This window comes from Phyllobates terribilis, unplaced genomic scaffold, assembly GCF_046119375.1.
Source record: "Phyllobates terribilis strain yellow unplaced genomic scaffold, ASM4611937v1 Scaffold_259__1_contigs__length_2703414, whole genome shotgun sequence".
In the NCBI taxonomy this organism is placed as follows: domain Eukaryota; kingdom Metazoa; phylum Chordata; class Amphibia; order Anura; family Dendrobatidae; genus Phyllobates; species Phyllobates terribilis.
The window spans coordinates 2,629,627-2,652,768 of NW_027363019.1; the positions used below are offsets into that span (position 1 = coordinate 2,629,627).

A 23,142-nucleotide genomic window follows, 5' to 3' on the forward strand; every position below is an offset into this window, starting at 1 on the left:
GAGGGGAACCATGCATACCAGGATGAGGGGTGCCATGCCTACCAGGATGAGGTGTGCCTAGCATATCAGGATGGGGATCAAGGGGTGCCATGCATACCAGGATAGGAGATTGGGGTGCCATGTATACAAAGATGGGGGATTGGGGTGCCATGCAGACCAGGATGGGGATGAGGGGTGCCATGCATATCAGGATGGTGATGAGGGCCACGTATAACAGGAAGGAGGGGGCCATACAGACCAGGATGGGGAATATTAACAGAATTGGGGGACATTACCCCTATAACAGTGTTAGCAGCAGACCCCCTCCCCCTTAACAGGGCATCATGACCACATTTTTTGCTTACATTTTTTTTTCTATTTTCTTCCTCTAAAACCTAGGTGCATCTTATAGTCCGAAAAATACGGTATTTCTTTGTTTTAGACAACATTGTTGCGCTGATTTAATATTGATGAATCCCTACTTGATGTAATTTCAATGATGATACTCGACACAGTCCAAGTGGAAGTTATTTTCATAAGATAATTTACGTATGATATAATAATAATAATAATATAATGAGATAATCATGTTTCAACTTCATATTAGTAAATTGAATAGAAATAAATCTAATAGAGGATTAATTTAAAAATAACTAATAGAATAGATTTGATACACTATAATATTCTAAGGAATAAACTTTCTGTATAGCATATGATTCCTCAATATAGCTTTGATTAATTATATTTAATGCAATAATGTCTATGTAGCCGTGAATAATATAATAATTCAAAAAATACATAAAATAAAAAATAAATTATGTTATACGGGATTCATGCATGAAGAATTATATCGGGTAGGTGTTTTTTTGTTTTACATCTGATGTCACTTCTGAGGTGTAATCCTTTATAAACTAGTGATTGTATGATGACTGCATTGCTGAAAAAAGCCTGGGACGGGCTGAAATGTCCACTGGAATTGGCAATGAAATAAAAGATGTGACAAAGTCACTGGTAAAGTGCTGGAGGGGAGATATGTTTTCCTGAGGCCATTAGCTTTAGTGAAATAAAGTCGTTAAGTTTCCTTCAGCATATTATTTGCTGAGAAGGGTTAAGTCGCCACTTGTAAAATGTATGTCTTTATAAGAACAACCATAGAGCGGGCGGGAGGTTGTTCTCCATATCTCCACCTGAAGGTGCGGTCTGGGGTCTAAATACAAGGTCTGCTGAGGCATTACTTGTTCAGTAGGTCTGGGGAGGCAAACTCCAGACATGTTTGTGTTGAGCTGACCTGAACCTTGTGGAGTTGCTAGACTCTGAGCAGGTGGACCCCTGCTAACACAAGGACTGTGTTTTGCGTGACCATTTTATTTTTTTGTTTTCCCGTTTTGCCCAAAGGGCTGTTTTATTTTCATTGACTCAATGTTGGTTTATGCCACATTCTAATAAACCAACAAGAGATATAAAGAAAGCGTACCTGTGTCTACCTCCGTGTGCAGCTGAGTGAGCGATCTAGTGAGCAATTATTCATACGTGAGTGCCGGGAATTACTTCCTTTCTGCATATTCTACTCCACGTGCACCACGCTAACGGAGTGCCGATCCACCATCTCTGTATGCAGAGTTCTAGTGATCTGCCTACCATCAGGAAATAGTCTAAGTATGGAATTATTAGGGTGTTCTGTTCACAAAGATTCGCTGTCATCTCCACTATGATCTTTGTAAATACTCTTGGAGCCATGGACAGACCAAAAGGCCGCGGCCCTGAACTGAAAATGTCTGATTCTCTAGTTTATGGATAGGGCCACTCTCGGGAATTTTTCAGCTTCTGAATGGATTGAAACATGGTAGTATGCATCTTTTCTCATTAAGACATACCACAGAAGAGTCCGCATAATCACGCAGCTAATACACCACCACAACGGGGAGACTCATGGACGATTAACGAGAGGGCATCGCAAAAACAACTGAGAAAAATGACCAAGGTAAAAATAGCGACATAAAGCCCATAAACATTACTTAGATGTAAAAAAATATATAAATCTTTACTGAATATATCTTAGTTAAAAGTCAATTAGATTACAAAAGGAGTAGTAAACACCAATGACCATGTACAGAAAAGAGAACGGACATATCACACAGCCAGCCCTTATGGCCTGACAATATTATCGATGATTAAATAAATATGCTCAAATCCATAACACTGCTCTAATATTCCCATCCATCTAGGGTAGTTTATAAGTCATGATTCCGTATGCAGATAAAATACATAGCTACCTTGGGTACAGGAAGCCAGGAGCGTACCAACGGCTGGGTGGTGTACATCCACCCCAACGCGCGTTTCGGTGAACCTTCGTCAGGGGGTATGTGTCAGTGTCAATGTGATCCCTTTTAAATGTGCCCACGCCAATCACCACGTGTGTAAAAAAACGGATGTCCATAGTCTGATTGATAGGTTTGTGGACCTTTGATGACGCATACCGCGTCATGATAGGCGGGGTGGCGTCGGCATCACATGGCACCCGTGTCACAGTCAGCTTACCGCGGCGCAGGTCCTCACGATGTAGCAACCTAGAAACAGAAGTTTTACAGCCGATTGTTTTGACTTCATCTTGAAGGGTTGATACACCAGAAATCTGTTCAGACCTCTCAAATTTACTATAGTTCTGAAAGTGCCATCCAGCTTCTTTATCAAGAAAAGGGGGGAATATAATCCCTTTCCTTATTCTTCTATGGGTACCTCCAAGAGGACCAAAAACTCTGCCTCCAGGACTAACTATTGCTTGGAAGACCTTCGGAGAGGTGTCACCATGACGGTTCGCAGGGGTGGAAGGATAGTCTGGAATTCCAATTTTAGGTCTGCTTCCACTATCCCTAGAATCCAGACATGGGATGAATTTTATTCGTACGCATGGAGGAAGAGGGAAAGCATTCCTCCTTCCGGGGGAATGACATCACTGGGAAGACTTCCTTCCCCCTGAAGGCGGCCCCCCAAACATGAAACCTTTTTTTTAGTCTTCTGACTTCCTATTTCCCTGATCCCTAGAAGGTCTTTTCCGGCCTTATCTTCTATTCCAAAAGGTACTCCTGTATTCTGGGATAGACAAACTGGGGAATCCTTTCTTTTTATCTCCAGCTTTGTCCAAGATGTCATCCAAAACTTGACCAAAAAGAAAGCCCCATCACATGGGATTGAACACAGTTTGGTCTTTGACTGGACATCCCCAGGCCAACTTTTTACCGATAGCGCCCTACGAGTGGCAATAAAGAGGCCCGCTAACCTGGCTGCCAGCCTCACTGAGTCTGTTGAGGCATCTGCAATAAAAGCTGCTGCTCCCTGCATCAGCCAGGATCTTTTCCTTTGGGACATTATCCTTCAGTTGACCTTCTAGTTGTTGCAACCAGATAATCATAGATCTGGCTGTACAGGTCGTAGAGACCGCTGGCTTCAGGGCACCCACCGAGGACTCCAGGTGTGTCTTAAGTAACCATCTGCCTTTCTATCCAGATGGTCTTTCAGAATACCCACATCCTCAAAAGGCAAGGTAGATTTTCTGGATGAATTGGCCACTGCTACGTCTATCTTTGGGATCTTATTCCATGAGTCTTGTTTTGGCATCTTCTCTTAGAAGATGATGGTAGTGAACCCTTTCTCTTCATTTTTTTCTCTTAATGAGAGCCTGAATCTTTTCATTAATTAGAAATATGCGCCTCTTTTTTTTTGCTCTAATCCACAAAACATGAACTCTTGTATGGATTTGGGGGTCTTAGGATCCGAGATGCCCATGGTAGCTCTCACAGCCTTAATCAACCTATCTGCGACTTTTATAGGAAAGCATGGCCTACCCCCTGTATCGCCATTAAAGAATGAAAAGGAACAAGAATCCAATCCACATTCACCTTCCGACTTTATAGATTCATCTAAATCAGGTGATAGTTTTTTGGACCCTTTCCTTCCCTTTCTATTCCTTTTTTTATGAATAAGGGTCTCAAGGGAATTCTTAACTTGTGCCCTGATCACTGATCTCAAATCCATGAAGTTAGTGGATTCTTCACATGTGGTTTTCTGTATACAATCTGCACAGTCTTTTCTGCCACAAGTCAGGTAACTTATCCCTACAAAGGGTTCACTACTTATTCTTTTGTGCCACATTTCTTAAGCCGTTCCAAGTAATTAGAGACAAGAAAAAGGGACTTAATTACCATGGTGAAATTTCACAAACATCAGTCAGCATTCTGGAGTTTAATAAGGGTACCAGACTCAGAGGCTGGATCAAATCACACCATTATTCATGGTTGGTGGTACTGTCACTTCTGCAACTCATGAGACTGCCATTGCTGTGTGAACTCTGATCCTGGCACTGCCGTTCCTCCATATCACGTGGGGAAGGAGAGCCAGAGCAAACCCACTCTTTTGGCAGTCAGGCGTGATTTTAAAAGAGGGACCAGCCATAGCAACTCCCCCACACCCTTGTGCATGCCTTCTCCAGACCCCCTGGAAGTGAAATCCAACACTTCAGGTCAGAAGTCTCCGGCATGCTCTTCATCAGGGCACACCAATCCCAGGGCGTCCTGCACATGCGCAAGCCTGGGACATTGTTGGAGCCAGCAGGCTTCAAAAAGGACTTCGGTGCTCGCATCTACATGAGCCCTCAAGTGACCAGCGGTGGCGCTTCCAGGACCTGACACCGGCACTATAGCCAAGGAGCCTTTCTTCCAGGCAAGGCCTGGGTAAGTTTCTCCTTTAACTTTCCTCTCCTGATTCTTCAGCTTCAGGTTCCCTCATGGACAGAAAACCAAAATGATGCGGGGTAGAGGTGCAGCCCTCTTATTCAGTACGCTTCCTGTCCTTATTGGGTGAATTCCCTCTCTCGTGTGGCGCTGGTCATGGGGGAAAGGAAAATTTTAGAAATTGTTCTGGTATTCAGTGAGATTAATGACAATCTTACTTATCAAAGGGGGTGTACTCATTATTCTGAGCAATTTTATTAAAAATTTTAAAACACACAGTGTACATGATTACAGTTTCTTTCCTGTATGACTTCTCTCATGTCTAACAAGATACGATTTCTTTACAAAAGATTTCCCACATAGTGAACATGAATACGGCTTCTCCCCAGTGTGACTTCTCTCGTGCATCACAAGACTTAATTTACCTGTGAAGGCCTTCCCACATTCCAAACATGAAAATGGCTTTTCTCCTGTGTGAATTTTCTGATGTTTAATAAGAGTCCCTTTATCTGTAAAGCATTTCCCACATTCCAAACATGAAAATGGCTTTTCTCCTGTGTGAATTCTCTCATGTCTAACACATTTTGATTTCTCTGTAAAGCATTTCCCACATTCTGAACAGGAATATGGCTTCTCTCCTGTGTGAGTTTTCTGATGTCTAATAAGAGTCTTTTTATCAATAAAGCATTTCCCACATACTGAACATGAAAATGGCTTCTCTCCTGTGTGAATTCTCTGATGTATAATAAATCTTGATTTAGCTGGAAAGCATTTCCCACATTCTGAACATGAATACGGCTTCTCTCCTGTGTGAGTTTTCTGATGTCTAATAAGAGTCTTTTTATCAATAAAGCATTTCCCACATAGTGAACATGAAAATGGTTTTTCTCCTGTGTGAATTCTCTGATGTATAATAAATCTTGATTTAGTTGGAAAGCATTTCCCACATTCTGAACATGAATACAGCTTCTCCCCAGTGTGAATTCTCTCATGCATCACAAGACTTAATTTACTTGTGAAGGCCTTCCCACATTCCGAACATGAAAATGGCTTTTCTCCTATGTGAATTCTCTCATGTATAACACATTTTGATTTATATGTAAAGCATTTCCCACATTCTGAACAGGAATATGGCTTCTCTCCTGTGTGAGTTTTCTGATGTCTAATAAGAGTCCTTTTATCTGTAAAGCATTTCCCACATACTGAACACGAAAATGGTTTTTCTCCTGTGTGAATTCTCTGATGTATAATAAATCTTGATTTATATGTAAAGCATTTCCCACATTCTGAACATGAATACAGCTTCTCCAAAGTGTGACTTCTCTTATGCATCACAAGACTTAATTTACCTATGAAGACCTTCCCACATTCCGAACATGAAAATGTCTTTTCTCCTGTGTGAATTCTCTCATGTATAACACATTTTGATTTATATGTAAAGCATTTCCCACATTCTGAACAGGAATATGGCTTCTCTCCTGTGTGAGTTTTCTGATGTCTAATAAGAGTCCCTTTATCTGTAAAGCATTTCCCACATACTGAACATGAAAATGGTTTTTCTCCTGTGTGAATTCTCTGATGTATAATAAATCTTGATTTACATGTAAAGCATTTCCCACATTCTGAACATGAATACGGCTTCTCTCCTGTGTGAATTCTCTGATGTTTAACAAGATTCCCTTTATCGGTAAAGCATTTCCCACATTCTGAACATGAATATGGCTTCTCTCCTGTGTGAATTCTCTGATGTCTAATAAGATTCCCTTTATCTGTAAAGCATTTCCCACATTCTGAACATGAATATGGCTTCTCTCCTGTGTGACTTCTCTGATGTATAACAAATTTTGTTTGATTTGTAAAGCATTTCCCACATTCTGAACAGGAGTATGGCTTTTCTCCTTTGTGTTTTCTTTGTGTCTGAGCTGAGCATTTAGTAAATTGCTTGTCACACTGAAATCTTGTATCCACTGTGTCACCTGGAATTGTGGTAATAATGCGAGATTGCTCAGGAAATGATTCCTCATGATCAGGAGGATTATAAGAAGGTGAAGTGCTGTGAAGTCCAGGAGGTGCAGGAAGGGTGATGAGGTTTCCTCCATTAGAGTGCTTCCAGATATCTTCTTTTTTACAATTTAGTGATGAACCGTTATTCCCACAAGGATTTCCTGTAGGGATGAAAGATAGAAAAAAAATCACATCTAATCTACAACACAAAAGGGATTTCTATTCTAAATGTATTTTCTGGATCTCACAATAAAGACCCTCGTCAGTGAAAGTACCGGTAATAAGGAAGACAACTACATGCCATAACATTAACACAATGACGGGTAAAGTGAATGACACTTATAATCTGGTGACATTGGCACAAGTCAGGGGTACCAGAGATTAGACAGCAAATAGACAGTTCTTAAAGGGAACCTGTCATCAGGATTTACCCCCTTAATGTACCACCAGTGCCATTTCACTCTCTCAAGCTTCCCATCATGCCCTCAGTGTAGAAAAGTGTCCACGCAATTAAAAATTGAGTTTTAATCTTACATTACCGTATGCAAATGAGATTGACTAATCAGAAAGGTGGACCTCATAAAGGTGGCCACCGTAATCATGTCCACAGTATGCCTAAGGACTAGTGTTGAGCAAGTATGTTCTATTAACCCTCTCGCTGAGTATGCTCGGGCCGAGCACCGAGTACCGAGTATTTATAGCTGCTCAGTGATAAGGTTGAATCCCTCCCATGTGCATGATTTGCGACTGTTTGACAGCTTTATTACATGTGAGGAATGTCTAGTTCTTACACATTCCTCACATGTAATAAAACTGTCAAACAGTTGCAAATCATGCACCCGGGAGCGATTTAACATTATCACCGAGCAGCTGTAAATACTCGGAGCTCAGCCCGAGCACTCTCGGACAGAACATACTTGCTCAACCCTACTAAGGACATGATACGAACCCTTAGAAGAATGAAATAGCACCGAAATAATATTACAGGGTTAAATCCTAATTACCGGACCCAGGGGAGTCCTTCTCCCAATGTCTGAGAAGAAAAATCTACAGTGGTAGAAAGTGGAACGATTCCAGCATGTGAGCAACCTGTAGTGCAAATGGGCCTCCATGTCCCCTCTGGAGCCTCCTTATTCCATTAACCACCCTACACCACGGATCCTTCTTATCCCCTGGAGCCTCCCTACACCACGCATCCTTCTTATCCCCTGGAGCCTCCCTACATCACGGATCCTCCTTATCCCCTGGAGCCTCCCTACACCACAGAGTCTGCTTATCCCCTGGAGCCTCCCTACACCATGGATCCTCCTTATCCCCTGGAGCCTCCCTATACCACGGATCCTCCTTATCCCCTGGAGCCTCCCTACACCACGGAGCCTCCTTATCCCCTGGAGCCTCCCTACACCACGGATCCTCATCATCCCCTGGAGTCTCCCTACACCATGAATCCTCATCATCCCCTGGAGCCTCCCTACACCACGGATCATCCTTATCCCCTGGAGCCTCCCTACACCACAGAGCCTGCATATCCCCTGGAGCCTCCCTACACCACAGAGCCTGCTTATCCCCTGGAGCCTCCCTACACCACAGAGCCTGCTTATCCCCTGGAGCCTCCCTACACCACGGATCCTCCTTATTACCTGGGGCCTCCCTACACCACGGATCCTCCTTATCCCCTGGAGCCTCCCTACACCATGGATCCTCCTTATCCCCTGGAGTCTCCCTACACCATGGATCCTCCTTATTCCCTGGAGCCTCCCTACACCATGGATCCTCCTTATCCCCTGGAGCCTCCCTACACCACGGATCCTCCATATCCCCTGGAGCCTCCCTACACCATGGATCCTCCTTATCCCCTGGAGCCTCCCTACACCATGGAACCTCCTTATTCCCTGGAGCCTTCCTACACCATGGATCCTCCTTATCCCCTGGAGCCTACCTACACCATGGATCCTCCTTATCCCCTGGAGCCTCCCTACACCACGGATCCTTCTTATCCCCTGGAGCCTCCCTACACCACAGAGCCTCCTTATCTCCTGGAGCCTCCCTACACCACAGAGCCTCCTTATCCCCTGGAGCCTCCCTACACCACAGAGCCTCCTTATCTCCTGGAGCCTCCCTACACCACGGATCCTCCTTATCCCCTGGAGCCTCCATACACCACAGAGCCTCCTTATCTCCTGGAGCCTCCCTACACCACGGATCCTCCTTATCCCCTGGAGCCTCCCTACACCACAGAGCCTCCTTATCCCCTGGAGCCTCCCTACACCATGGATCCTCCTTACCCCCTGGAGCCTCCCTACACCACGGATCCTCCTTATCCCCTGGAGCCTCCCTACACCACGGATCCTCCTTATCCCCTGGAGCCTCCCTACATTACTTGGTCTATATGCAGCTGAACCTACTGCACATGTGATACATCCGCCCCTGCCCAAAACACTAAATATATGTCCTTAAAAATTATGTTTAAAGGGAAACTGTCCGTTCCCTGTGCCCCCAGAACCCGCAGCAGTTGTGTCTGCAGATATAAACTCTCCGCCTAACATCTCTATTACATTAAACACACAAACAGATGTTTAGAAAAAGTATTGTATTTCTAAAGTTTATGATATGTAAATGAGGCCTTTGACTTGTCGATGAGGCGTTCGTGACCCCAGAGCAGTCGCCCCACTTAGCATGTCATCACGGCTTTGGGGGCTTGAGAACATGACAAACCTACCGCATGCGCGCGGCTTCTCCTCCTCACTGCATTGAGCCTCTGACGCCGGGTGTACGCGTCCCATTACTGAGATAGGAGAGGACGGTCACTGCTGGTCAGAGTCCATGTAGATGGGAGGAGCTCGGCCTCTAGCCCCGCCCTCCTCTCCCCTCCCCCTACACAGAATCTTATCAGGAGCGGCCGTCACCTCCGATCTCAGTGATAGAACAATGTTTCCTAATTGAATAGAGATTTTACCCCGGAACCGAGAATCCTGAGACGGAATAAGAAATACGCAGATTTCTGTGGAGACTCCGGGGACAAAGTTTCCTATTTCCATCTCGTCTATTCTTACAATTCATGAAGTTTATTCCTCTTATTCTTGTGTAATAAAGACTGATCAGGACGTTGTGTATATTATATGGGAACAATGAGGAATACTGTCACCATGTAAAAATACATCGCTTATGGTTTATGGCCGCCAGGATTTGGTAACACAAAAATGTCTGAAAAGAAACAAAGTATTTATTGTAGAAAAGTCCTAAAAGAAAATGAAATAAATATATTGTTATTGGCTTGGATTAGTTGTATTACCGCAGTTACAGAGACCCTCCACCCCGGGACTGAACACTACACATTTCCCTGTACAGTCCCCTATGGGGTCCTCTGCCCTCCGCTGCCCCCTCAGATCGGTGGTCCCTTCCCCCGGCTTCCAGGGCGGCCAGTGCAGTGGTATGGGGAGTGCAGTAATACGTCTACCCCACCCTCCCCTGCCTTTCCTGTGCTGTGACCTATGGGGCAGCGCCACATCCTATTAATCTCCCAGCAGTCTGCGGGGCGTCACCAGTTACAGATGTATTCTGCACCTGCTTTCATTGCTCCTGTTTGTTTTTGGTAACCTTGTCTGGCTTCCATAATACCCCGGGATGACTTAGGCCTCCATCTACAGGACCATTCTTACTCGGCTTCCTGATTCTGACCTCGTCCCGCTTCTTGATTGTCTAGCACCTGCCATCTTTAGGTCTGATCTGACATGTCGACCTTCTTCTGCCAGCTCGCTCTACCAGCCAGCACTACTATGTGGAGCCGCCCCGGTGTCTGTGCTGTAAGTCCAGATCACTGTACAGTGGTGAAAAGATGGAAGCCGGGAAACCTCTGGGACCGGCTGTATGGAGACTGTCTGTAAGCGCCTTATTATTAGGACCTGCCAGGTTTCCTCCATCGGTTCACTGTTACAGGAGGCAAATGGAGGACACAAGGAAGGGAGTTGTAACATACCTGGCGGCGTCCTTGCATGGTGGTCCATCTCCCACTGTGCAAGAGAGCGCACTTGATCTCCTGTCCAGAATGTCTCTCTGGCTTCCCTCCATGCTGTCTGTTTGTGTCTGTCTCTGCTGCTTAAGGGCGGCGCCCGATCACTTCCTGCTTTTTGTACCTGCTGTGGGTCACGCCCCTTGTGCGTCCTCAGCCTATTGCTGTCTGACACTTGGTATATAGCTCAGCAGCTCCCTTCTATCCCTGCCTGAGCATAGTGTTTCCTTCAGTGTGTGCTTGCACTCTGAAGGTGCCAGGTCCCGTCTTTGTTTCCTTGTCTGCCTTTCCTGGAGGCTGTATTTCCAGGCCTGTCTGAACTTAGTCCTGTATGTCTCCTGCTTTGCGGTATCAGCTCCCGTGTCTGAACTGTGTCCTGTATGTCTCCTGCTTTGCGGTATCAGCTCCCGTGTCTGAACTGACTCCTGTATGTCTCCTGCTTTGCGGTATTAGTTCCCGTGTCTGAACTGAGTCCTGTATGTCTCCTGCTTTGCGGTATTAGTTCCCGTGTCTGAACTGAGTCCTGTATGTCTCCTGCTTTGCGGTATCAGCTCCCGTGTCTGAACTGAGTCCTGTATGTCTCCTGCTTTGCGGTATTAGTTCCCGTGTCTGAACTGAGTCCTTTCTGTGTTCTCTTGTCTGTCCCGTCTGAACACGCTCCTAGCCTGTTCCTCCCGCCTTCTAGGGGCCGATTACCTAGACCCGCTCCTGTATCTTGTCTGTCCTGTCTGAACACGCTCCTTGCCTGTTCGTCCCGCCTCTCTGGGGGCAGTATTCCCAGACCCGCTCCTGTATCCCGCTGCAGTGTCGGTCTCCTCCGTACACTCAGTTCCAGTCTGAACTCTCTCCTATCCTTTACCTGTTTTGCCTCTATGTCCGTTCCCTTCCTTTTTCTGCAGAGTCTGAACTCGTACCTAACTCCTGCCTGTTGTCTCTGTACTCCCGTTTGTGAGTTTGTGGTCCACTCGCTACTTCACTGCAAGTACCCTGTGGGTGTCTGGCTCTGTATTTCCCTTCCTGTCTGTTCCGTGTGAACAGAGTCCTGTCCTGCCCTGCTTCTGCCCGCTGCTCCGGCAGTCCTGTCCTGCCCTGCTTCTGCCCGCTGCTCCGGCAGTCCAGTCCTGCCCTGCTTCTGCCCGCTGCTCCGGCAGTCCTGTCCTGCCCTGCCTGTACCCCTCTGCCTGTAATGTTCCTGAGTCCCAGTGTGTACTGGGCCCTATCCCGCCTGTGTTCCTACCTGCTAGTGCCTCCCTGTCTGCACTCTAGCTGTGCTTGCCTGTAACCCTCTGCCTGTATTGTTCCTGAGTCCCGGTGTGTACTGGGTCCTATCCCGCCTGTGTTCCTACCTGCTAGTGCCTCCCTGTCTGCACTCTAGCTGTGCTTGCCTTTACCCCCCTGCCTGCATACCCGCCTGCCTGCATACCAGTCTGTGTGCCAGCCTACCAGCCTGTTCCTGTATTCCCCTGTGTGGGTCAACAGCCGTGTCCGGGGTCTGTCCTGGAGTAGCACCTGGTCCCTCTGCTCGGTTCCTCCTTGGTGCACTGGCGTCGTATGCCGTCGTGCGACCCTGGTCGGATCGGGTGAATACTTAGTCACGCCCCTCCAGGCATTCACTCTCCGGCACGGTCCAGTGGAATCACTACCAATCACACGCACACGCCGCTTAGCCCGGGCGTGTGCATAACAGCATGCTCAGGCCATGGTTTCCGTTGAGCCCCACGGCCTTCGCTCTTTGAGAAGTTTTTCCAGCGAATACATGCATTAAAATAAATAAATAAATTTTTTTTCCCTTAGCTGAGTTCCAGGCGAATTAAGCACCGTCCAGATGGATCTATCAGCTCTCGTTCCTGCGGATCCGCCACGTTACTATGGGGATCCAAGACAGTGTCGTGCATTTGTGGAGCAATGCATGCTACACTTTAAGGCCTACCCTCTTTATTTTCCTTCCGATTGGGCTAAAGTGGCCTTTATGATGTCTTACCTGGCGGGTGATGCCTTGGAATGGATCAACCCCCTATATGAAACACAGGATCCGATCCTCCGGGACCTAATGGCCTTCCTGGTGGCCTTTCTAATGGTCTTCGATGATCCTAACCCGGAGGCTCCTGCTGAAGCTTCACTTCCCAATATCCCGGAGCAGCCCCAATGGGTAATGTGTGTGGGTAGCGCAATAGTCCTCCAGCCCAATGAGACTACTGCCCACCCAGAATCCTCACAGGGTGACTACGCTTTCCGGAATACTTCTCTCAACCTCAAGAGGCAGTCCAGACGTGCTAGACTTAGAGGCAAGCCGTCACGCCAGGGTCTGTCCTCCCTGAGACCTCCTGACCCCAACCTTGAAGTCCCTACTGAAGCTTCATCTCCCTGTATCCCGGAGAAACCCCAATGGGTAATGTGCGTGTGTAGTGCACCAGTTCTCCTGCCCGAAGAGACTTCTGCCCATCCAGACTCCACACAGGAGAACTTCCTGCACCCGGCATCAGTTGCTTCTCTCTCTTTAACCGGTGTGCATGTCCAAGGATGCTCCAAAGCTGTGGTTACCTCAGAGTCTGTGCACCTCTACTACCTGGCGGAGGATCCCCTGTTGCCTCCAGAATCCTCCGGGATACCTCTCGATGACAAATGGAGAGAGACTTCTCTACACCCGGTACTCAATACTTTGTCCGCTTCGTCCTGTGAGCCTGACAATGGGTACCCCAAAGTGGTAGTTACCCCCGAGTCTCTACACCCCTCCGACCAGGCGGAGGATCTCCAGTTGTCTCCTGAACCCTTCGGGGTGCTACCTGGTAGCGAAAGGACAGAGACTCTCCTATACTCTGTACCTGATACCTCGCTCGCTTCGTCCAGTGAGTCCAACCTAGTGTACTCCGAAGCAGAGGTTACTCCCGAGTCTCTACACCCCTCCGACCAGGCGGAGGACCTCCAGTTGTGTTCAGAACCCTTTGGGGTGCCACCTGGTGGTGAAAGGACAGAGACTCTCCTATACTCTGTACCTGATACCTCGCTCGCTTCGTCCAGTGAGTCCAACCTAGTGTACTCCGAAGCAGAGGTTACTCCCGAGTCTCTACACCCCTCCGACCAGGCGGAGGACCTCCAGTTGTGTTCAGAACCCTTCGGGGTGCCACCTGGTGGTGAATGGACAGAGACTTTCCTATACTCGGTACCCGATACCTCGCCTGCTTCCTCCAGTGAGTCCGACCTAATGTACCTCGAAGCAGAGATTACCCTCAAGTCTCTGTCCCCCTCCAACCCAGTGAACGACTGGTCCTCGAATTCCCTGCGGAAGATTCTGGCAGGCCTGAAGAAGAGGGGGCGTAAGGGGGGAGGTACTGTAACATACCTGGCGGCGTCCTTGCATGGTGGTCCATCTCCCACTGTGCAAGAGAGCGCACTTGATCTCCTGTCCAGAATGTCTCTCTGGCTTCCCTCCATGCTGTCTGTTTGTGTCTGTCTCTGCTGCTTAAGGGCGGCGCCCGATCACTTCCTGCTTTTTGTACCTGCTGTGGGTCACGCCCCTTGTGCGCCCTCAGCCTATTGCTGTCTGACACTTGGTATATAGCTCAGCAGCTCCCTTCTATCCCTGCCTGAGCATAGTGTTTCCTTCAGTGTGTGCTTGCACTCTGAAGGTGCCAGGTCCCGTCTTTGTTTCCTTGTCTGCCTTTCCTGGAGGCTGTATTTCCAGGCCTGTCTGAACTTAGTCCTGTATGTCTCCTGCTTTGCGGTATCAGCTCCCGTGTCTGAACTGTGTCCTGTATGTCTCCTGCTTTGCGGTATCAGCTCCCGTGTCTGAACTGACTCCTGTATGTCTCCTGCTTTGCGGTATTAGTTCCCGTGTCTGAACTGAGTCCTGTATGTCTCCTGCTTTGCGGTATTAGTTCCCGTGTCTGAACTGAGTCCTGTATGTCTCCTGCTTTGCGGTATCAGCTCCCGTGTCTGAACTGAGTCCTGTATGTCTCCTGCTTTGCGGTATTAGTTCCCGTGTCTGAACTGAGTCCTTTCTGTGTTCTCTTGTCTGTCCCGTCTGAACACGCTCCTAGCCTGTTCCTCCCGCCTTCTAGGGGCCGATTACCTAGACCCGCTCCTGTATCTTGTCTGTCCTGTCTGAACACGCTCCTTGCCTGTTCGTCCCGCCTCTCTGGGGGCAGTATTCCCAGACCCGCTCCTGTATCCCGCTGCAGTGTCGGTCTCCTCCGTACACTCAGTTCCAGTCTGAACTCTCTCCTATCCTTTACCTGTTTTGCCTCTATGTCCGTTCCCTTCCTTTTTCTGCAGAGTCTGAACTCGTACCTAACTCCTGCCTGTTGTCTCTGTACTCCCGTTTGTGAGTTTGTGGTCCACTCGCTACTTCACTGCAAGTACCCTGTGGGTGTCTGGCTCTGTCTTTCCCTTCCTGTCTGTTCCGTGTGAACAGAGTCCTGTCCTGCCCTGCTTCTGCCCGCTGCTCCGGCAGTCCTGTCCTGCCCTGCTTCTGCCCGCTGCTCCGGCAGTCCTGTCCTGCCCTGCTTCTGCCCGCTGCTCCGGCAGTCCAGTCCTGCCCTGCTTCTGCCCGCTGCTCCGGCAGTCCTGTCCTGCCCTGCCTGTACCCCTCTGCCTGTAATGTTCCTGAGTCCCAGTGTGTACTGGGCCCTATCCCGCCTGTGTTCCTACCTGCTAGTGCCTCCCTGTCTGCACTCTAGCTGTGCTTGCCTGTAACCCTCTGCCTGTATTGTTCCTGAGTCCCGGTGTGTACTGGGTCCTATCCCGCCTGTGTTCCTACCTGCTAGTGCCTCCCTGTCTGCACTCTAGCTGTGCTTGCCTTTACCCCCCTGCCTGCATACCCGCCTGCCTGCATACCAGTCTGTGTGCCAGCCTACCAGCCTGTTCCTGTATTCCCCTGTGTGGGTCAACAGCCGTGTCCGAGGTCTGTCCTGGAGTAGCACCTGGTCCCTCTGCTCGGTTCCTCCTTGGTGCACTGGCGTCGTATGCCGTCGTGCGACCCTGGTCGGATCGGGTGAATACTTAGTCACGCCCCTCCAGGCATTCACTCTCCGGCACGGTCCAGTGGAATCACTACCAATCACACGCACACGCCGCTTAGCCCGGGCGTGTGCATAACAGGAGTCTATATATGATAACCGTATAGTCACTTCTCAGTCTCAGGGTGGACGGTCGTTTTATCACTCAACTTGTGCAGCTCATGAAGAGAGAAAAATTCTAAAAAATAACAGCAGAATAAAGATGATAAAGTAACAAGATGAGAAATACAACTCATCCCCCACAAAAAAGCTCCTCATACAGCGAGGTCAGTAATGAGAAATAAACGATCAAGAATGGAAGAAACAATCCAACAGAGGCCGGACAGACATCTGTCTGAGATGGTGAGTCCTGCATTGAGCAGGGGGCTGGATACGGGGACCCTGGAGGTGGTCCCCTCCAACCAGAACATTCTAGGATTGTAAGTTGTTTGGTCATTTTATCTGTAAATCATTTTCCCCATTATCGGCCTTACAGATACATTTTTTCTTTATTGATACTGAGTTTTTGTTTTTTTTTTACTTTCTCGTCCTCTCATTTCCGGAGTCATAATGTTATTGGTCACTAAGCTGCGCAGTTCTCCTGCTATTCACCCTATAAATGTAAGGAAATACTGACAACTGGGCGTTACCATTGTTCCCCTACATTGTCCAATCAGCGCTGAGTGTCAGAAGTGTGGGGACACATGTATGGAGAACGGTGACACCCGGTTATCATGTCATTCATAAATGTCGGAGGAACGGCCGGGAATCTGAGCAGCAGTTTCTTTCTTTGGTAACAATTCTTGTCGGAAAAAGAATTTCATCCAATTTATTGGTAAAAAAAACAAAAACAAAAAAACTTAAAACTTTCGGAACCTGGATGAGGACGTCTTCTCACCTTCTTTTGGTAATTTATATATTTTACTGTTGGAAAGAGAATTATTTATTCACGTTAGAGGCTCAGATGGGGGGACGATTCCTAGACGACATCTTGTTTGTCTGGAGAGACCGAGAGTGAAGATTCTTCTAAAGGGACGTTCCCAAAATCACAATGTGCTCTTATAATAAAGTACACCCTGGTTATTGTGAATATAACCCCTGTATAACATCTGGCCTCTCCTGCACATATCACCCCCTGAGTATGCCCCCCAGGATCTATATACCCAGCAGTTGTCATTGTAACCAATACATACCGAGGAGCCACATGTTATACACTGGGGGGTGGGACAGGGCTGGATGTTATACACCGGGGGGACAACAGGGCCTGAAGGAGAAGCCAGAATGCAGTGATTAATGCGGGTGGCCCAATACTATTCTCCATATAGTGAATCTCTCCATATTACAAGATTCACCATAAATGAGACGCTGACAGGGGATATAATCCGTGCATGGTAAAGGGCGCCCCCTCTGGGTAGTATTTAGTCTCCATGTTTATACGTTGATTGAACCAGAACTCAAAAACCAACATGATGTCAGATAACGACAACTCTAGATGCGGCCATCGCAGCTGTTTGTAGATACGAGCTCCTAATCCCTTTTATGATGAAGCAATTCTCCACCCGGCACAGAGGACTAAACATCTGTCATGTACTGTCACCTACCTGGTGTCCTCCGCTTGTCTCCGACTGAGACCGGTGTTCTGGTCCTCCTACATCCAAGATGGCCTCCATAGTGGCAGAGGGACAACAGCCGTATGTCTGACCCACACCTCCATAGCACGGCACTTACTGACTTACCATAGGGGTCTTCATGCCACCGGGCGGCCGGCCTGGATGAGGAGGGACCAGAACGCCGGCCTCAGTGTAGGAGGCAGTGGGAGCAAACAGAGGCGACAGGTAGGACGACTCTACATGTGACATGTGTCGTCACTCGTCAGCACCAGACAGTGGCTGCTACATCCCCGAGATCCATAGGATGGGGAGATTCATAACCTGGAGCACAAGCTCAGTCATTTATATGGAAGCAGGGACTTGTGTAAGGAAAATATGGACGTAAAGGATGGAAGGAATATTATAGAAGGTGAAGGAAAACTAATACGTGATTCCTAATCATAAAGAAGAGGTGTGGAGGCGGCCCCGGTATTCATCAGAGCACAGCCGGACTCTACAGGAGCAGCCGCGCCATCACCGGACGCTTCTGCTGTGATGTGGACAGCGGATAAAGCTTCACTGTACCGGAGACTTCATACAATATCACACACCGGTCATCATCATCATCACACACCGGTCATCATCATCATCACACGCCGGTCATCATCATCATCATCACACGCCGGTCATTATTACATACCTGTGGAAACATCTACCGGAATCTCCTCCTTCCCGTCACTCACACACGGCTGATCCCCCCCGTCATCGCTTCTTCTTCTGTCTCGTCCTTCACTTTATTCTTAGTTGGATCTTCCTCCTGATATATCAGATGTAACAATCAGCACAATACAAGAAACCACCAAAATCTGTGACATCTATGACCTCGATCAGAAATGTCCCCCCATATACAGATCCGGTACAGGGCTCAGCACAGTCTACCTGATGACTCTCCGTGACATTGTGATTCTCCTCTGGACAGTCCTGGGAATACAGAGGACGTGGATATCTCTCTGGTGGATTTCTCCTCCTGAATCCATCTGTAGGAAACACACAGTGACGGAATAGATTGTGTCATGTGTGGCAAAGTCACTGGTAAAGTGATAGAGGGAAGATATATTTCATGGAGGCTATTAGCTTCTGTGAATTGAAACCATGAAATTTGCTCCAACATGTTATTTGCTTAAAGAGGTTAAACTTCCATGTTAAAAGGGAGTGTTTTTTGTGAATGATCATTGTGAAGGGTGGGAGGTCATTCACCATATCTCCATCTCAGAGTGTGGTCTTTGATTTAAATACAAGTCCTACTGAGGCATTCAGTGTTCAGTGTCTGGAGAAGCTAGCTCCAGAGAGGATCTTGTGTTTGCTTTTCTTGAACCAAGTGGAGTTGCTGAACTCTCAGCAGGTGGATCCCTGCTATCACAAAGACTGTGCTTTTGTGTTACCATTTTGCTTTGTTTCCTGTTTTGGCCAAAGGGCCGTGATTTCTTTTATGGACTCAGTGTTGGTTTATGCTGCATTTTAATAAACCAAGGAGAAGTTTTTAAAGAAACAGTGTACCTGTGTCTACCTCCGTGTGAGCGATCTACCACACATGTTATGATGAAATTATGGGAGTAGTAGTAGGTGACCACAGAACAGACATGACAGTCTCCCTCCTCACCCTGCTGATCGGCCCATATTGCGATCGCCTCTTGTGCTCCATGTATAACCTCAACCTTAATATCAACCAGATCTTCACCCTAAAAATAAAAATGTAAGATGAGCTCAGGTCCCATCACTTCATGGTCCGATGTTGTGGGGACTTCAGTGTCATCTACCTGATGATCCTCCGGGATGTTGTGATTCTCCTCTGGACAGTCCTGTGAATACAGAGGACGGGAACATCTCTCTGGTGGATTTCTCCTCCTGGATCCATCTGTGGAGACACAGAGACTGAATACATGACCTGCCGTGTATCTGTCTATATATGAGACACATCTCTCAGAACCAGTAATTCTATGTTTATGTATCAGGGAATAAATTACATTGTTGTGGTCCTCACCACTGGTACCGAGGTCCCAGCACATTGTGGACCTCAAGTATGAAGTGATAATCAGCGAGGCCAAAGCCTAATGCTCTCTGCTCTGCACTCGGAGGATGAGGACCCTGAGGAGAGGGACAGAGAAGACCCTCGTCAGTCAGATGGAGGAGCCGTACTAAGAAACACAACTTCTCCAAGTTTCGTCTCCAGGGATGGAACCACAGAGGAGCTGGAGAAAGCTCCACATTTCTATCCATCGGTTTCTTCTCTCCTAATTCACTGTATGGAGATTGGGGGAAGGACGGTGACCATTTACCAGTGATTGTATTTTGAGAGCTCATGATGTCACCATGAGGACACGGCCTCCCTACTGGACAGGATCCTCTGGGATCTCTCTAAGGGGAGAGAACCTTCCGTTCTATTAAAAGACGAGTTACCGCTTTTTTATTCTTCTTTAAATAGAGAGAAATCTCCACATCCGCCTCGATATAAACACTAAAATAGGCAGCAAGTGCGCGGAAAGTTCTGCGTTTGTCTCTGAAGGAGGAAAAAAGGGCACATGTACGGCTGACGGATGAAGTCACAGAACCCGGAAGGACGGTGTTGTGGGGAGCACCCGGTACACAGCGGTTAGCACCTATCAATGTGTAGAAAGGACAACTAGAGAGCAGGCACCGGGGTCATGGGCGCTTACTGATGCACACGGGGAGCCAAGGAGAGATTGTCTGGTCAGACTCCACAGAAAAGTTCTATAATACATATTCTTCTGACAAACATCCCTTTAACCCCGTCACTCTCGCGTCTGTTTTCACCTTCCTGACCGGGCCAATTTTTTACAATTCTGAGCACTGTCACTTTATGGAGGTAATAACTCTGGAGCTTCAACGGATCCCGCTGATTCTGAAACTGTTTTTTCGTGACACATTGTGCTTCATGTTAGTGGTAAATTTAGGATTTGGCTTTTTTTTTGCGTTTATTTATGAAAATATCGAAAATTTTACAAAAAAAATGTTGGACTTTTAATTTTTCTGCCTTTAAACCAGATATGTATTAACTATTTTGTATGGTATAACTAACATTTACCACATGTCTACTTCACATCATATTTATTTTTTTGGGTAAAAGTTTAATCAGCAATTTCTTATTTTTCAAACAAAATTTACAAAACCAATTTTAAGTTTCCTCCGTTCTCCCCCTTTTGCATTTTAAGTCTGCAGTCCTGCTCCCCAATACTTATATCTATGGCCAGTTTGACGTCAATCAGCCGTTACTAACATGTTGCATTTAAGGGATCGCACTCATCGGCTGAAATAAAATTGGTCGGATATTCCTGAACAGTAGGATGATTGTCTTGCGAGTACGATGCGACTTCTCTCACCTGTCTCGCATCTGTATGACATCCGTATCAAACGCGTTTATAACATCAGCTTTTACAGACGGTCATTCTCTGACATTTCAGGCTAATTTTCTAACTAATAAAACATTTTTTTTATAGATCTAGAAAGATAGAAATGAGTCAGTGAGATATATCATCAGGGCAGGGCGTGTGGAGCTGCTGTACATGGATTTAGCTAATAATTAAAGAATTTAAAGTAAAAAAAGCAAAGGGGGAAAGCGGACAGCTGATGCTTATAGTCTGGGAAGCGGGTAATAAACATTAATATACATAGATCTTCCCAGGGGATTAATATTAACATCTGCGTAGCCTTTACTGGTTATTAACAAGGGGTGACCCCCTCCCAAAAAAATGATGTGGGGGCCCCTTCTATTTTTAATAACCAGAAAAGGCTAGGCAGACAGCTGCAGGCTGGTATTAATAGCCTAGGAAGGGGCCATGCATATTGTACCCCCTCCCAAACTAATAACATCAGCCTGCAGCCGCCCAAAAAATGGCGCATCCATTAGCCTCGGCTCTTCCCACTTTCCCTGGTGCAGTGGCAAATGGGGTAATAATATTGGGGTTGATGTCAGCTTTGTAATGTCAGCTGATCTCAAGCCCAGGGTTAGTAATGGAGAGGCGTCTACAAGACACCCACATTACTAACCCCCATCAGTTTAAGTAAAAAACACACACACAGAGCAAAGTCCTTTATTTGAACAAAACACTTCCCGACCCTTTTACCCATTTAAAATTATCCAAAGAAAAATAAAAAAAAAACTAAGTCATCCTCAACTGTCGGCAGATAATCCATACTGATGATGTCCCGTGACGAACTCCAGCTCTGCTACATCTGTATGGTGTGTTGAGCGATGGCTCAGCCCGCCAGCCAGGACACACTGGTCAGTGCAGCGAGCAGTGACGTCAGTAAGGTGACCAGAGCTCATCGGCTATGAACTCCGGTGACCTGAGTCAGAGCAGCGCTAGACACTGCAGGAGCATTCTCACGCTACTGGCTTGCTGAGCGGTCACATCAAACAATCCAGATGTAGCACGGCTGGGGATTGTTGTTGGACAGCATCACATAAGGATTATCTGCGGACAGGTGAGGATTATTTTGTATTTTAATTTGATCTTTATAAAGGGTAAAAGAGGGTCTGGGAGTGTTCATTTCAATTAAAGGACTTTGCTTTGTGTGTGCTTTTTTAACTAAACTTACGGGGTTAGTAATGGGGGTGTCTTATAGACGCCTCCCCATTACTAACCCCTGGGCTCGAAGTCAGCAAACATTACAAAGCTAACATCAACCCCAATAGTATTACCCCACTTGCCACCACACCAGGGCAAGTGGAAAGAGCCGAGGCTAGGCGCCAGAAATGGTGCATCTTATGGATGCGCCAATTCTTGGGCAGCTGAGTGCTGGTGTTCTTGCACTGGGAGGGGGACAATATCCAATTCCCAGGCTATTAATATCAGCCGGCAGCTGTCTGTTTAGCCTTTGCTGGTTGGGTCCCTGGTTTCCTGCACTGCTGGTAACATTACCATTATGTCTATCTATTGTGTCCTATTGCACTTGGTCTGTTGATGCTTATTTGTATCACCTTTGCCCAGCATACTGACTGAACCTATCACTTTATATGTTTATTACTATATCCTTTATGTCTATGAGGTATAATGCTTACTTGTGATAGTGTTTCTCTAGTCAGAAACTTTTTCATTATAATGATATAAATAACTGATATTATATATTACTTATGTGATGTATGCTATGGACCTTTACTCTCTAACATATAATTGGACCCATATTTCGTATTTACTTAATAGGATAATTTCACCTTTGGTCTGGGCCTTAGATGTAGCAGTGCAGTACACCAAGTGTTATATCCAGGTATACCACCATTGTTCTTCCTGAACTTGTACCTCACTTTTTGTATATATTGTATTTGTATATGAATACATATGGTATTCCTCTATATGTTTTTTTTATTTGTTAATAATAAAGATATATTTTTAGGCCTTTGAAGAAAACGCTTCATCTCTTTAGTGACAGTAATTAACAGAGGCTGAAGTTACAGTTCTATCCAAAGGCTTAACCTTCTCCCCGACAATTGAGTTTGACGTTCATAGAACTTTATTAGATGTGAATAAGTTTGTGAGAACTTTCACTTTGCGTTGTCATTTCATGGTCAATGAACAGAATGAGAACGTGGAGAACTCGTTACAAGAAGTTTCTCATGATGATGTTCCCAATAGAACTGGAACTTTTGATGAACAGAGTTCACTTCTTGATCATAAAACTCCAGCGATTCAACACAACAGACAGTTACTTTCAATCGTTTGTTATAAAAAAAAAATCTCTATTACTATCCGGTCAAGTCTCGTCCACCAGTCTTGGATGTTTTCTAGGAAATGATTGAAGATCAACTACTTACATTAAAAAGG

The 23,142-nt window shown here is 46.6% G+C and overlaps 1 protein-coding gene across 1 annotated transcript in view; it reads right to left on the reverse strand.

The window, feature by feature from the left end:
- LOC141219299 (uncharacterized) overlaps positions 1 to 9,748 on the reverse strand; it is a 63,851-nt gene extending 54,103 nt beyond the window's left edge. Inside the window, exons 1-3 of the mRNA XM_073666067.1 lie at positions 9,667 to 9,748; positions 5,004 to 6,871; positions 2,518 to 2,661 (exon numbers count right to left, since the gene is read on the reverse strand). Coding sequence (XP_073522168.1) covers positions 2,518 to 2,661; positions 5,004 to 6,871; positions 9,667 to 9,748 — 2,094 coding nt within the window. The remainder of the gene's footprint in view (positions 1 to 2,517; positions 2,662 to 5,003; positions 6,872 to 9,666) is intronic.
- Positions 9,749 to 23,142: the final 13,394 nt, after the last annotated feature.